This window comes from Colletotrichum karsti (assembly GCF_011947395.1).
Source record: "Colletotrichum karsti strain CkLH20 chromosome Unknown Scaffold25, whole genome shotgun sequence".
NCBI lineage: Eukaryota > Fungi > Ascomycota > Sordariomycetes > Glomerellales > Glomerellaceae > Colletotrichum > Colletotrichum karsti.
Window position 1 is genome coordinate 139,880 of NW_024065925.1, and position 15,653 is coordinate 155,532.

Sequence of the window (15,653 nt, forward strand, 5' to 3'; positions counted from 1 at the left end):
CCCGGCTTACCTTACATGCCCAAGAATACCTACCTCTCCTTCTTCCTTTCAACCCTCCTGCATTCTTCGCCATAGGTCACCAAATTGGTAGCATTGCCATTTTGAGCGTCCGATCAATCAGGCAAAGCTGCCCTATAAGTCACAAAACACACACTCAAAAGCCGCACTTCAACACTTCACACCCGCCCGCCCGTCCGTCCACGAGACATGGCGCGACTATCGAAGCAAAAAGCCTGCACGGCTTGCACGGAATCCAAACGCCGCTGCGACAAGACTCTCCCGTCATGTACCCGCTGCGACGATCGGGACATCGACTGCCACTACCCACCCACCAAGCGCCGACGGCATCGGCTCCATGAGACCGCCGGGACCCAAGATCCATCCGCGGCAGCTCCAACCTCCGCAGCGGTCGATCTATTCTCCCTCGACGCCGATCCGCTGCTGCCCGTCGGACTGTGCAATGCCCCGTGGATCGACTTCAGCACTCTCCCGCCGGACCTGCCCACAAACCTCGCCTCATACGTACCGTCAACATCAACGAGTCCCGAAGATGCATACCGCTCCCAAAACATCACCAACCCCCCTATCAGCTCCCAAAACAAGACAATCATCGATAGCCTAGCCCAAAGTAAGTGGTTCCTCGCCCCTTCAACATGGCACATCGACCGCCGTCCCAACCCGCAGCGAGACACCTACCCGACCTCGGTCCTCACAAACTTCACGCGCGGCCTGCAGACCTGGGTCAAGCGCTGGGTCCTCCACGGCCACAACCCCTTCATCCACCGCAGCATGTACGCGGAAGGAAACCACTTCCCCTCCGCCATCCAAGACGCCCTCACCTCGGCCTCGCTCTACCACCACAAGACCCCCGACAACGAAGCCTTCGTCCACCGCATCCTCGACGAGCGCGTCGCCGCCCTGATGGCGTCCCAGCCCGTGGCCGACGAGACGACCCTCTGTGTTCCCTTGTTAGAGACGCGGGACCATTTGGCGAGAGTCCAGGCCCTCTTCGTCTACACCATCATCCGCCTCTTCGACGGCTCCGTGACCCAGCGCACGGCAGCAGAAGCCCACCTCCCCACGCTGTCTCTCTGGTGCCGACAACTCTGGGACTCGGCCGTGTTGGATGCCAACACCCTCTCCGCGGACCTCATCCCGGGGTCAAAATACTGCACTCCCTCCTCCTCCGGGCCGCAAGGTACTAGCGGCCAAGACACATACGACTCGGACCTCGCCGTCTGGAACCTCTGGGTCCTCTCCGAGTCCGTCCGGCGAACGTGGCTCCTCGCGACGTGCACCATCGGCGTCTACGCCACGCTCAAAGGGAACTGGTCAGAGTGTCCCGGCGGCGCTCTTTTCACGACCAGGGCAGGGTTATGGGACGCGCCGTCGGCGCCGCGGTGGGCGGCTATGTGTCGCGAGCTGGCATCGTCGGGGGGGGAAGAGGACGTGTACGCGCGACTGAGGCCCGACGAATGGGATGCTGGGAGCTGTGGCAAGACGTTCTTTGTCCCGTCCTTTCGGTCTGACGGGCTGTTCTGCAACGCCGCGGCCGCCGAAGTTGACGAGTGCGCTAGGCACCTGTTCACTGTCATCTGGGGCCTTGACAGGGTTGAGAGTTGGGCCTTGAGAACGGCTTCGGCGGGGGAGGTTTGTTTGACTTACTAGCGGTAATACAACTGCGTAGACGCAGGGCGTTGGGTGTTTTGGCTTGGCTCGGGCAATCCATCTCGAAAATGTTGGCTACAGTAATTATGCTGTTCATGAAAATAATCATCGCGATCAATAAACATAGTTACATACAACTTTTGCGAGCCAAGAGTACGAGAGGGGATGACATGATGCACAAAACAGCTTCCATTTATTTGCAAGGCATGATCATTACCGTCAACGCCCGTCGAGGCAGACCAAACACTTCGACATCTAGGCCTTTTTACGATCCCCAATCCCTACTGTAATCAAATTCCATTCGAGCCGACCGAGCACTGACTCCACTACTCGTCATCCTCTTCGGCCTCGGCTTCCTCAGCCTCTTCGTCTTCCTCTTCCGCCTCCTCGGCCTCTTCTTCGGCTTCTTCGGCTGACTCCGTTCCGTTGACCTTCTTGATCTCGGTCACCGCGGGCGCGGCGACACCCTCCTTCTCGAGGCTGAGCCACTCATCCCACTCGGGGAAAAGCTCCTCGTCCTCGACAGGAACACCAATCATCTTGGATACACGGCCCTTCTTTCCCTTGTCGAGGCTCTCCTTCCACTCCCTGACGACGTCTGCCGTCAAACTGGGCTTGTATGTTTGCGAGAAAAGGACGGCCTCAGCTAAGCGGCCAGTCTTGGTGAGAATCTCTACGCAGCCAGCAACGTCTCCTAAGAGCCACTTGCAGCTGAAAGCGACGTTGTGAGCGCCGGCGTCCTGAGCCTGCTCGGCCAGTTTTGAAAGGCCTTGGCGGTCGGAAGTGGAGGAGTAGAGAAGAAGGAGGGAGCCGAGGTCCCTGGCATGCGTGAAGCACTCTTGAGCCACGGCAACTTGCCATCCTGCGAGCGCGGCATCACCGACCGTCTTCCACTTGTGCTCAACATCGGCCTCTCTGGCAAGCTCAAGGGCGGTGTCAAGCTGGCCAAGTCCGAGGGCAAGCTCGAACTTGTGCTCAGGGTCAGTGGCGACCTCCAAAGCCAGCTCCTTGTGGCCTTGGCCCTCCAAAAAGCGGGCGATCTTGTTGAGTTGATCTGCGGGAATGGTGGGCAGCAGCTCTTGCGCCGTCTCCATGTCGTCGCGGAGTACCAAAGTCTGGTACTCAAGAACAGGCAGGGACAGGGCGAATGAGGTGACGGAGACATCCTTGTCGGCGAGGTAGATCCTTGAGTCACGCTGGATGTAGCCCAAGATGTACATGGACTGGTCGAAGTGAGAAACAGTGTAGGTCTGGTCACCCACAAGGTAGTTCAGCCGGTTGGTGTTGTTTGTGTAGAGGAAGCAGTCGCCGACCCATTCTCCGGTGCGGACGCTGTTGTAATGTTAGTACTGGAACCATCGGCTTGGATATCGAACATACCTCTCGTTGATGTCGGTGATGACCTCGAAAGCGGCTTCAACGCCATCCTCGTCGGCCTGACCGCTTTGAACACCGTCGACGTAGGCCTCGCGCGAGAAGCGGAGGACGTAGAAAGTGTCGTCGCATGCGAGAGCAACCAGCTCACCGCTGTCGGACCAGTACACCTGTTTTGGTCAGCAATTTGATCTTTCGGGCCTGACGTGTACGATTTGGACACACCTCTCTTGGCTCGACCTCGATTCTTCTGACAAGGCCCCCAGTTTGCCAGTCAAAGAATGAAATGCCACCTTGACCCTTGACACCGAGCAAAACACCACCAGTCAGACCCTCGGCCTGGAAGCCAACATCGAGGCCACCCGACTTCTCAACAAAGTTCTTGTAGACCTTGACGCTTGTTGCCGACTCGCGAATGGCAAAGTCGTTCGTGTTCTCCTTCGAGGCCCATACGAAGTCCAATGCGGAACCGAAAGCCTTGTTACGCCACGCCAGGGCCGTGTAGATGATGTACTCTCCGTCACCGCAGACTGCGACGAATCGGCCGTTCGGGTTGTGGATGAGAGTCGATGGGTACACTTCGCAGGTACCCATCTCCTTGACGGGGAGGTGGATGGGCTCGTTGTCCTTGATGGATGCATCTGCAGACGTTAGTTATACTCGCGCAAGCTTCTGATTGCCGTGACCTACCTCCACCCTTGATGATGGCCGAAACAACCTCGTTGTGGCGGGCCCAGATGAGCTTTCCTGAGGCGTCCATGGAGACAGCAGGCTCTTCGCGACCAAGCTTCACGACGACCGCGCCATCATCGAAACCAACCGCAACGCCCTGCTTGCCCTTCTGGTAGGAGACACACCACGCGCGCTCCAGGCCATAGTTCAGTGACTGCTCGAACCGATACGTGTTGGCGTGCCATATCCTGATGGTGCCGTCCTCGGAGCCGGAAATGATAACTGGGAGTTCGGGGTGGTAGCACGCGAACGAGACGTTATTCGTGTGGCCCTCGAGGGTAGCGATCAGAGACTTGGTGGTGTAATCCCAGACCTTGACAGTTCGGTCGTCGGATGTTGTCAGGAGATAGGGCTTGTCGGAGTGGGGGTAGTAGTCGACGTGGTTGACACCCTTGGCCTCGTGCGCCTCGAGGGTGAAGTTGGGCGTCGCGGAGCCGAGGCTCCAGATCTTGACGGTACGGTCCAGGGAGGCGGACGCGAAAGTGTTGGTATCCTTGGGGTTGATGGCCAGGCCCATGACATAATGACCGTGACCCTCAAAGACCTGCACGCACTTCCAGCCCTTCTCCCAGTCCCAAAGCTTGATCGTCATGTCATCGGAGGCGGTCAGCACGAAAGGTTGTGTCGGGTGGACGGCAATGGCTCGAATGTAGTCAGGATGGGCCTCGAAGGACGTGATCTTCTCCGAGGTATTGTAGTTGTAGACGCGAATCTGGAAGTCATCGGAACCGCAGACAATCCAGTTCTTTCTTGCGACGAATCGTCCGGCGCGCACAGGGACGTCGGTGAGCTCGAATGTCTTGACGATTTGCTGGGTCTCGTACGACCAAATGTAGACATGGCCGCTGTAGAGTGTGGTGAGAATCCATGGCTCTTGGGGGTGGAAGTCGATGCCCTTCACCCGCTCGCTGCGGGCGAACAATTGTCGCTGGAGGTGAGGTTAGCTACAAGAGCTTGTTCAGGAGATGACAGACTGGCGATAGCTGCAAAGCTACCAGGAGCCTGGCCAAATGATTGCTCTCCAAACAATGCAGAAAGCTTCCGGGGCGAAGTCCAGATGGGTCATACCTTCACGTCAACCTTCATGGTGAACACCTATGCGAGTGCCAGCAAGGGAGGAGGAGAAAGGTGATGGTGTCCTCGAGAAGCCAAGTGGGGGTGATATTCGGCGCTGGTGACGACTCTCAAGGAAGGTTCATGTGTCGCGCTTTCCAGCAATTCCGGTGTATCAGTGGGTGTATTAGGATAGGCCGCTGGAAGCCGGTCGCGGGGATGGTTCGGGGAGCCTCGAGAGCGGGTGTCGTGGGAATTGATGGCTTCCAGAGCTGAAGCAGTCGCAATAATTTTGGCTAGATCGGTATTTCGAGCTTCAACTGTGTCCCTACCGCGAGTTCAGGAGCTAGTTCGTGCCTGACAGATGTGGCTTTTGCCTAAGGCACAAATCCACCAGCCACGCCCCCTTCCAGACCTCAAGAATCAGCCACGCACACCGCTGGCGCCACTGTCAACACCTGTCATTTTCGGTGTCGGCTTAGTTCCCATCAATGTTCATACATCTGTCCTATCGATAGCTTCAACTGGTGTCACATAATGAACTATCTTCTGCGGTCGAGTTGCCAGTACACGTTTAAAAAGAAGAGAAAAAAAAGAACAAGAAGAAGGTTATAAGTTAGTCTCATTATTCCCATCATGTGGGAGAATTCAGGGAGATATATGATGCAATTTTCAGCAGCATAGACAATAACTTGAGTGTTTAATCCTCAGCTAGTCGTTGTCACCTAAATCACCTGGTATCACAGCTTGATCATAAGATTTTTCAGTTTAAAGTCTGTAAATATTCATATTTGCCATTCGTCGCATTGATAATGCGAAGTGGCTCGTGACCTATGTCTTCGTCGACCACCAAAGGGTGGAAGGCAGTAAGAAATACTAATGCGCCCAAAGATGCTGAGTCCTTATCCCCAACGCCTCGCCTGTAACCGTGATGTATGCTCAACTCCAAAGAATCCAAAACCCATTAATCATAATGTGTTTACAGTCGGGGACCTTGTAGTCATTCCTCGCTGTCGGCCTGAACTCTGCGGACCACTTCAACTAACATGGGGTGGATCTTCTCCGTGGACTGAATGCCGCAGATCTTGGTGACAACATCCTCAGGGCCGTTCTCAGACATAATCTGGGCAAGCTCCTTGCTCTCGTCATCACCCTCAACTTCTTGGAAGCGGAAGGCCATCTCGGCGGCACGGAGCAGGGCGGAGCAGTCCTGTCCCTTCTCGGCAAGCTCGGCAGCGGGGCCGACAAAACGCTCCTTGCGGCTGAGCTTGCGGAGGGGAGCACGGCCGACACGCTCGACGGCATCCTCGAGGTGAGGGTTGCCGATGCGGCGAATGATCTTGGCGGCATACTCGCGTTGAGCCTTCTCATCAATACCGTGCTTGCTGATGATCAAGTTGCTAGTCTCCTCGAGAGCCTTGCGGACTTCAGCCATGATGGCCTTGTCCTGGAGAGCGTCGTACACCGTACGCTTGCTGCGGTTGTATCCGTGGTAAGCTGCAGTGGCGTGACCAGTGTTGACGGTGTACAACTTGCGCTCGATGAAGGGAGCAAGCTCATCGACCCAGTTGATGCCCTCAATGCTGGGGATTTGGTCAAAGGGAGTGCGGTCGACAACCCACTCGTAGAACTTCTCAAGCGTAACGTCCAGACCAGCGTTGGGGTCCTGGGCGGGAACAATACGATCGATAGCTGAGTTGGCGAAGCGGGCACGCTCATTGTAGTTTTCCAGGCGGTGGGGGGCAGTGTTTCTGGGGTCCTTGATGTGCTCGGCGAGGGTGTCGGTAGCTCCAATAGCGTTCTCGCAGGCGATGACAGCGATGGGAGCCAAGTCGCTGGGTCGCTTGTCAATACCCTTAGCGATGACAGGGGCAATGAACTTCAGGATGTTCGGGCCGACAGAGCAGGTGACAACATCGGCAGTAGCAATCTCCTCAACGAGATCAGCCTCGTGCGTTTTTGAGTTGATTGCGCGGTAGTTTGTGATGACGTTCTCGTTGGTGCCCTCGGCGCCAACCTCAATGACACGGTAAGAGGGAGTCTCGTTGAGCTTGTCGATAAGAGCGTCGGCGACATCGGCAAAGATGACCTCGTAGCCGGAGTTGTGAAGGAAGCAGGCAACGAATCCACGGCCGATGTTTCCGGCGCCGAAGTGGACGGCTTTCTTGGTTTGTGTTGTTGATGACATTTTGAGTATGGTTGTAGGGTTGTGATAGTAAGAGATGTGTTTGAATGAGGATGAAGTTGTGTTGTGGAGAGGTCAATTTGAAGCTGTAGTGTGTAGATGGAATTTGGATGTGATGATGATCTGGGACGAAAAGATGAAGTTGGGGGAATCGGTGTTATCTTATATTTTGGACTACTTCGCCTTCACGAAGGGCACCACGATGTAATCGAAAGCAAGTGCCTGCCATGGGATTGCCTTGACGTGTGAAAGGCTCACTTACAGTGGGGGCATCGGCTCGAAGTGGAAAGCGTGAGGGGCCTGGACGCACAGGAGGGGGGATCCATGCGATACGTCGTGGTGACAAGCACCCCCCCCCCCCACCTCCTACGTAGTGAAGTCACGGTGTAAATGACGATACGTATCTCTTCTCACTTGAGGCATCCCGGGAGACTCCTCATTCTGAGGCAGACGCCTCCGTGTGTCAAGGACTGGCCCGCCCCCAGTGCAATGACATAACGCCGCAGCATCCCCAGCCATGCCATCATTCCCACTTATTTCCTGCCTCCTGCGCGAATAGACGGCGTCCTGCTCACTCTTCATCCCGTCACCTTGTCTGCGAGTCTCCGCTTCATTGAAACGGACCGGCGTTGAATTAGCTCACGACTGCGGCCCTTACTGCGCAGAAGAGCCAACGAAAATGTAGCATTTCGTCAAGGAGTATCCGTACCAGGTACAACAGCTAGTACAGCCTACTTGCTCCACTGAGGGGAGGGGGTGTCAGCAGGAAAACCACTGCGCGAAAAGGAGGGGTGCAGTTCCTCCGTTAGGTCGAGTTGGGATGGAGGTGGATGAATGGGGATGTGGATGAGGCACAATGGGAACCGACCAAAGGGAAAGGACGTCGTCGGTTCGTCATTGGCATTCGTCGAGTCCCTTTGTCCTGTCGTTGGTGATTGCATTTGCATATTGATGCCCTGGCGAACAAACGGTGCGGGAGAACAGCGGACCTGGACTGCTTGGCCAGGGCATGTGAGGCCCGGAGCAGCTTCAGGCTGCTGCCGCCGCCATCTCTCCTTCTGCTCCCTTTTGATTCCCGTTGCTTTGGATGGTGGGATCTCTTCCATCTTCATGCCCGTCAGAAAACAGTGGTTCCACTGGATTCGGGCCAGAGTGACAACAATGGCAACACAGAGAGGCGAGGGAGGTCTGAAAGGGTCATCCTTGGGCAATCACGAGCGTAGCATGTGCTGAGTGCTCTAGCGGCTGGTGTGCTTGAAAGTGAGTGTGAGCGCTGGATGGTGTGGCACACCACATATCCTCCAGCATGCCCGCGCTATCGCTTCAAAATAGACCAGCCGAGACATCGATGCTCTGCTGAACATTTGTCCTTCAACCACTGTACACACTCTTGATGCCTGCCTGCCCTGTTGCCTGCCTGTACACGGGATGGTGCTGTCCTTCGCTGAAAGGATGTCCCGCACGCCCGCTCCGAAGAGTCCAAGCCCCTCTTCCCCAGGGCTTGTTACGGCTCGGGTGCTTGTGGATGGATGAAGGCGATGCCGGTTCCGTCCGGCCTGGAACCACGAGGACCCTGAACAGAACCGTGACATGGAACATGTGGCGGCCTGGGCCGCAACGACAGTAGGTACTTGGGGTAGCCGCAAACTCCAGGCGAGCTTGAAGTCTTGTGCGTGGACTTGTACGACGCGAGCGATGTGTGTGTCAAGCAATATCGACGTTGGCTCGAGAAGGAGGTTCGGCGCAGCTGGCGACTGGCCGTGGCAGAGGAATTTTTGTGCGTTATCGTGGCATCGGATCGCAAATCAATCGCAATCGTAAATCAGCGGCCAGTCACCAATAGGTCGCGCTATGGGAGTCCAGGGACTGGTGCTTTCGTGGGCTGTTCCTGAATCTCCCTGCGTCGCTTCACAATGGATGGGTAGACGGCCCGCCGAAAGGGCCGAGGAGCAAAAGAAACCGGAAGCCGTGGCTGCATTACCCAATTGCGTCTTGCGGCGGCTGTATCGTGTACATGACGATGGTGTAAATGCGGCAATTATTGAAGGGGCCAGCCTGCAACTCGGGCGGGAAAATAGGTCGTGGACCATGCGATGCCACGCCCGTTCCGTCAATCAAGCGCAAACTTGTCAGAGAGTTTGATGAAGAAAAGCCATAGTTGATCGATCGAGGCTTGGACGGGGCCGCGTCTTTTGCGATGGCATCACATGGATCATGGACATGGAATCACGGCATTGCAGCCCCTCGTCGATGGATTTGGCGGAATGCCCCTCATTCTGTTCGGCGTCGCCTTGCTTGAGGTCCAGAAAGGAGCCTTGCCCCTCCTTCGGCTTCGGGCCCCTGGTTTTCTGGCGTGTCGATGGTGGTTGCAGTTCAGATTTCAGCCATGAAACGGGACGGATTACCGCGAAGGAGGCTGTTCTGAGTACCGAGAAGATTACGGCGGCGGCTGTGGTCAGGCTTGTCGGCTTGTCATCGCCCATGGCAGGGATGGCGGTCGCAAAAACCGTGGTGTGATTCGTGGAGAGGGCGAGATGGCGCCACTCGAGAAGTTGTTGACGCCGACGGTGACGAGACGGGCGTGCTGCAGCGGAGATTCGGACAGACGCTGAGTGGACGGTTGGAAAACAAGGTTTCGCTGGGCCAGAATCTCCCAATCCGTACACTACGGATATCCCTGAGATATGGTGCGGGTTGGAGCTGGTGGGTTGTGGCTCATTGGACCGGACCAGTGGTTGATTATTGATAAGACGACATGGGTACGCGTACGGGCGGTCGGTCTGGATGAAGTTCGGCTGGGCTGCCTCTCGAGTATGTTTCTGGAGTGACGATTGGCTGGCGATACCATAGTAGTGGATGATTGCGCCGACGATGCTGGAGGTCGGGAGACTGGAGTGGTGAAAGCGACACTGCGGACGAGAGGCAGACACGACAGTCAAGTCGTTAGCGGAGTTGCCCCTCTTGCTGTTTGTGGCCCTGTTCGCCGAGGAACAGCTGCAGGAAGGGTGCATTTTGCTGCAAGTTCATGACAGACGAGACAATAGGCGATGAGACAGAGGGATTCCGTGCTTGATTCGATAGCGTTGATTTGACCATTGTTGATGGGATTTTTGCCATTGCCGTTCGCCCCGCGCGGTTAGGCGAAAAGCGAAATATTCTCTGCCAGGTGTTGGATGCTCTCCATGTTCTGATGCTGATGCGTAAGGTACCTAGGGAAGGTATGGATACTGCAAATCCGTGATGATGCCGATTGCGTCGGCGGAGTGTCCGATGGAAATTCCAGTTCACGATGCTTCGATTTTTGGCCACACTCAGCTCAGCAGGTTGTGGTTTTGGAGGAGAGACATCTGGAAAGCTCTAGAACTTGTACTTCTCCACGTTCTGTAGGGCAGAAAATACCTCCACCGGACCCAGCGTTGTGTTTCCAGGTGGGGTCCTTTCTTCGAGTGTTTCTTCCTTCCGTTCTTTATCGTCAGGAAGTGACGGTGACTTTTTTTTTTTTGCCTTTGCGCTTGCTTTACTGAGGGTGAGGGGCAGGAACGGACGACACTGGGCCTGGTGGAGGGGTTTCCACGTTTTGTGGGTCAATATGAGATGTACCTGCCACACTCTCCGGCCGAGTGGAGGTACAAATCGACGAATAATCGTGACTTCCACGATCTTGTGGAAGTCGCGATCCCGGCTTTCCATCGACGCTGGGGACCTTTTCCGTCTACCAATTCATTTCCATTACTCAGGCAGAAACAGACACCCGATGCTTCCGTTTGCGGTTTCCTCCAGGCCCGCCGCTGTTCGCTGTTCTGGCCCGAAGTTTCCGTCCCGCCAAAATTCAGTGTTCCACGTTCGACCCGCAAATGCCCGCGGACCCGATAAGGAAGGAACCCTCCTCCGCCTCCGGGTTTCTACCGGCTCAGTCCCTTCCCTTTGGTTGTATGGATAACCCAATATCTCACCTCACCTCGGGCAGTCAGCCTTCAAGTGTTACCTCCACAGCATCACATCGCATGCATTATCTCACCTCACCTCAGATTCAGCCTCGACTTGGCATGAACGTTGGTGACATTTTCTACAGGTCACCTACTGCGACCATGTACTATGGTACACCTTTGCTTTGCACCGCATAAGCTACCGCAGTACATTAGGACCGCACGACACCACTTGCCGTGTAGGATTTGCACCCAACACATACTAACGATCTGGCCGTTGCAACATACCGCATCCATAGTCAAACACAACTTGCTCCTCGGAAACAGGAGTAGCCACTGGAACACCACACCATACTCGGCAATCTAGGCCAGGCTGAATAGGTTTCACCTCCTCCATCGCCGGGAGCGAGGCTTCCAATCTGTTACATGGAGAGGCTGACACTGAGGCTGACCGTCTGCTCATTTCTCGCAAGGGGACTCTGGCCTGTCTACGCATCTACGATGACTGCGATTGGCTTTTCACTCCATTTCCTGAGAAGCCCACACCATCACCACCGCTGATACAAGCGTCCCGCGCCGACCCTCGTTGTGTCGCCGGCCTTATCCTTTTCAGCTTGGGCCTTGAACCTTGATTGCTCACTCCTTACACTCTACTCAGCATTCGTACCAAGGAAGAATACACCGCAATCTTGGACGAGTTTCGTCCTTGTCATCCGCTCCCGCTTCTGCTGTTCTTCTATGCAGCTACTCTGTTTCTCTTTACGTTGCCTGAGCCCCTGGCTGCGACGTCTTGACACCAATGCACGACGGCTGCCATTTCGCCATGATGCTCACCTGCAGACTAAGAAAACATTGTTGGGACGATAAGTTGAACACCTGAGCACGAACAAACAAACAAACAGACGCTACACGGCAGCACATCGTCGTCATCGCAACCAAGGGTTCGTGTTGGCCTCGGGGTTTATTCACCCAATCAAGAACACTCCAACCACCATAGAGCCAACAATACCAGAGACGATGGGCCATAGAGTCCGGATTCTTGTCAGAGGCTCTACCCCATACTTGAACCTGCCCCTGGCTGCTCCCGCCCGCTGGCCGTCGATGACATTGCTCCCGATCACCACTGTCATGCCTAAATCAGGTAAGAATCACGCCGATCACGTTCGGGTCATCGTCTTAACTCAAGCGAAGTAGCCTCATCGGGCCGGAGCCTTGCTCCACGCTTCACCATCTGAAAACGACCGTTGCGTTTTGCACCGCATTCTGCATTACAGCCTGTGCTTCGCGCATGCTGTGTCACTAACCCGAGTCAAGGAAAGGCGCTACTAATTACCATGCAGAACGCACAAGCGCACGGAATGACGTCGAGATATCCCTAGCGGGCGGCCCAAGGACATGAGGGATCTGTCACGTCCTCGACTACGTCGCAGCTAACGGCCGGCCGGTCGTCAAACATGGCGGCGGCACCTGTGTCCAGAAACCCTCGTCACGTAAGAGCCCAACGAGAAGCGCGACCCCGTCATCCCCAACCGTACAATGAGGCGCCGCAGCTACGCCGCTGTATTCCCTCAGAAGATAAGGCCTTGCCTTGTCTTGTCCAACAGGACGCTGTATATAATTGGCACCTGGTTGGATACGTTATGTCCCGCCAGACGCATCGGGTGTCTCGATGCTGAACCAACAAACTGAGAGCAATTCGACGACAGTGGTTCATCAAGCGGCGAGAAGGACACATCCCAGTAATCTCACAAGCTCACCAGTGGTAGAACTTCGTCCTTGGTCAGCCAATTAACGGATGTTACTCACTCCGCCGCAACGGAGTTTACAAGGATAGTCATCGTGAGAAATCGACTACCGCAGATGTCTCTACGCGATCTGACTGGCCAGAGAGTAGGGATAAGAAGAGAACCCAGGCCCGACTAGCCTCTATCTCATCACTCTGGCTTCAGTCTTGGCATACGTCACTGCGAGATATTCGCTATGCGCCCTACGTCCGCCTAACCTTGTCGCGCCCCGCGAACCCTTCCCACATAGACCACAATCATGCAATTTGACTGGTTGAGGCTGGCTGCTGCTATTCTGCACAAGGAAATCCTAGGCACCAAGGGTCTTCTTGTTCACTCTTGGCCTCCACCCAAGTCGCAGTACTTACGATCACACCCCCTGGAGGTGGACTTAGCACGGAGACCCTGGTCCTACTGCGACCTGCGTCTGCAAATTCACTGCCCGCCAAGTGGAAGTTTGCCAGAAGAAAGAAACCGTATGGACCCGTCATTCCTTGACATCGTCGGCTACGGCAGATGGGTCCTGGCGGTTTAGTCAACTCAAACAACCTTCATCCAAGGAGTACGTCATTTATGAAAAGAAAGCTCAGGCTATCGTAAGTCTCAGGCTTCGGAGCGGCGTGCCAGGGCCGGTCTGATGTTTGACGACATCTCACGGCAACTGCTCACGCGAATACACCCGAGTTCTAAGGCTACCTTCATCGCACTTGGCCGTTCACACAACTTTCGAAACTTCCGGAGGCATGATATACATCGATCAATGAGCCTCACGGAGATATTCAGGAGATATTACCTCTCTGGACCATACCGGCCGCTGTTGCATCTACCCTTCTTTGAACACGGCGTCTATCCCACAAGATAAACGGTGGTCATAGCATTGTTCGAGTCGTTGACCACCCGCTCGCTGGTGGGTTACCCCAGATGATCCCCAAGATGGCGATGGATCAACATAAGGTCGCTGTGGGATGGTGGATTTCACATGACATTCAGCTAGCAAACGCTGCTCTGGTCTGGTCAACCGACCCGCGCGTTACCGCACGTCAAAAGACGGGTGCGGGTTACGCGTTTGACGCGGCCCTTCTTTCACCTGTCTGGATACAGCTGTTTTGTCCTCGGTTCATCAGCCCCACCCTCATCACGCTGTCTTGCGCATGACATCGCAAGTTCCTCGGTGGTACACCCGACTAGACGCGTGGTATAGGCCTTCGAGAACGTATTGAGCCACTTCTCATCTTGACAATCAACGGACAAAGCCAGTATGCGAGGCATAAGGGTTGTTCGGAGATTCTCGACGTCCAAAAACGCCGGCTTGGGCAATGCTCGAGCACTCGGTTGCGTGGACCAGCACAGTTGTTTACTATGTAGTCGGCTGGGACGGCCCGATATCGAAAATGCCTCTTGGACGCTGACAACGGGAAAATACGACAGAGGGCATTGATCTGCAAAATTGCTCACTGCCCCCCTATTGGCAGTTTCGTTGGCGGCCTCACCTCTGCAGCGATTCTCAGCAGAAGCACATGCACTACTGCCTACTGCTTACCACATGGGCGCGGTTTGATGACTCCCTCATTGCTACCCCGTGAACAAAACACAAAAAGTGTGCCTCCTGTTACAATGATTTGATCCTAATGTTCAACAGACACATGTTCTCCATGGGGTAAAGCATGCACTGTGACCAAAACGGACGGGACTGATTTCTCGGTGTTGCTGTCGACAGTGGGGCCGATTTTCTCCGACTCACACTCGCAAACGGGCTGCAGTCCTCACTTGATCCCTCCAGCTGCCACGTACGAATGTAGCACGAGCGCGCCGGTTGACAAACGAACTGCCCTTCGGCTGCTGATATCCCACAGGTTTGGCACATTATCTCATGGAACCGAGGTCGAAGACCAACCAACTGGGCGGCGAGCGACGGCCACACAAACCATCAGCGGCCGACGAGGGTCATACTCTCACAAGCATCAAGTCTTGAGAACTTCCCCTCCATCTGGCGAAGGATCTCACCTTGCGTCTTGCTCTCATCCCGCCAGGCAAACCCCGAGCCGCCAGAGCCCACTTGGCTTTCGTAATGCCGCATGGCGGAGGGGAACACAACCGGTGCACAGCACGGCCGTCGGCGTCGGGTACACGGCAGGGTACGAGTCCCTTGGCTCCTGGCGGTAGACGGCTTCCGCGGGGTCAACGGCCGATGGCCAGCACACATCACGGAGAATGGCATCCCGGACAGACGTCCATTGGACGCCAGGTGCTCAATGCGCATGCGCTTTCACCGTGATGAAGTTGGCTGCTTCGACTCGCACGCATATTGTGACAAACCCCACAACTTGCTGGCGTTCGCCGCAGTGGTGGCGGGTTCTCACGGCGGGCGCTTTTCTCTGTCGATCACTTTTTGCATCTGAGCCCGACGGGTTGCCAGAGAGTCCCATTTGTGCTAAGCAATGTGTGGTAGCGGACCGCGTCCCTTTCCACCGACTCAGCGAAGAGAATCCGTCAACGTGCTCAGCCATTCCGAAATGCACCGACCTGACCTGCAGCATTGCCCAACCGACGCGCCGTCGTGGTCCAGATCAGTGATACGAGGCGTGTTCGAGTCAAGTATCGTGAAGAATATGCGCCCCCACAACGGCCGACGCCGGTATCTGGTCCTCCCCAGACCAACCAGCGGAGCTGATTCATTGGGGATTGCGGATAAGACCCTGAAAGACCTATCTGTGATGTGAACTGGTCGTGGAGATTGAAACGCGATACTCCATTCGCATGCCGCGAAGGGCTGCGGCTTCATGGAGAACGAACGGAGCGGTGTCTGTGTCGTTGTTTTAGTCACATCCACCTCCGCATCGCAAAATCGGGCCTCGACACTCGAGCCCGAAGAGATAGAGAAACCCCGGCCATTGTAGGATCACGCCTTTTTTCTCTCTTATGTGGAGGTTC

The 15,653-nt window shown here is 55.5% G+C and overlaps 3 protein-coding genes across 3 annotated transcripts; 1 reads left to right on the top strand and 2 right to left on the bottom strand.

Moving 5' to 3' along the window:
* Positions 1–207: 207 nt before the first annotated feature.
* CkaCkLH20_07753 (uncharacterized protein) lies at positions 208–1,668 on the top strand (the record flags this gene model as incomplete). The annotated part of the gene is made up of 1 exon (XM_038890469.1): positions 208–1,668. One exon carries the CDS (start codon positions 208–210, stop codon positions 1,666–1,668), a length of 1,461 nt encoding a protein of 486 aa, XP_038744077.1.
* A 326-nt stretch (positions 1,669–1,994) lies between these two features.
* Positions 1,995–4,696, bottom strand: CkaCkLH20_07754 (coatomer WD associated region; the record flags this gene model as incomplete). The annotated part of the gene is made up of 4 exons (XM_038890470.1): positions 1,995–3,000; positions 3,049–3,212; positions 3,268–3,683; positions 3,733–4,696. 4 exons carry the CDS (start codon positions 4,694–4,696, stop codon positions 1,995–1,997), a joined length of 2,550 nt encoding a protein of 849 aa, XP_038744078.1.
* A 1,131-nt stretch (positions 4,697–5,827) lies between these two features.
* Positions 5,828–7,015, bottom strand: CkaCkLH20_07755 (uncharacterized protein; the record flags this gene model as incomplete). The annotated part of the gene is made up of 1 exon (XM_038890471.1): positions 5,828–7,015. The coding sequence occupies one exon, from the start codon at positions 7,013–7,015 to the stop codon at positions 5,828–5,830; it is 1,188 nt and encodes a 395-aa protein (XP_038744079.1).
* Positions 7,016–15,653: the final 8,638 nt, after the last annotated feature.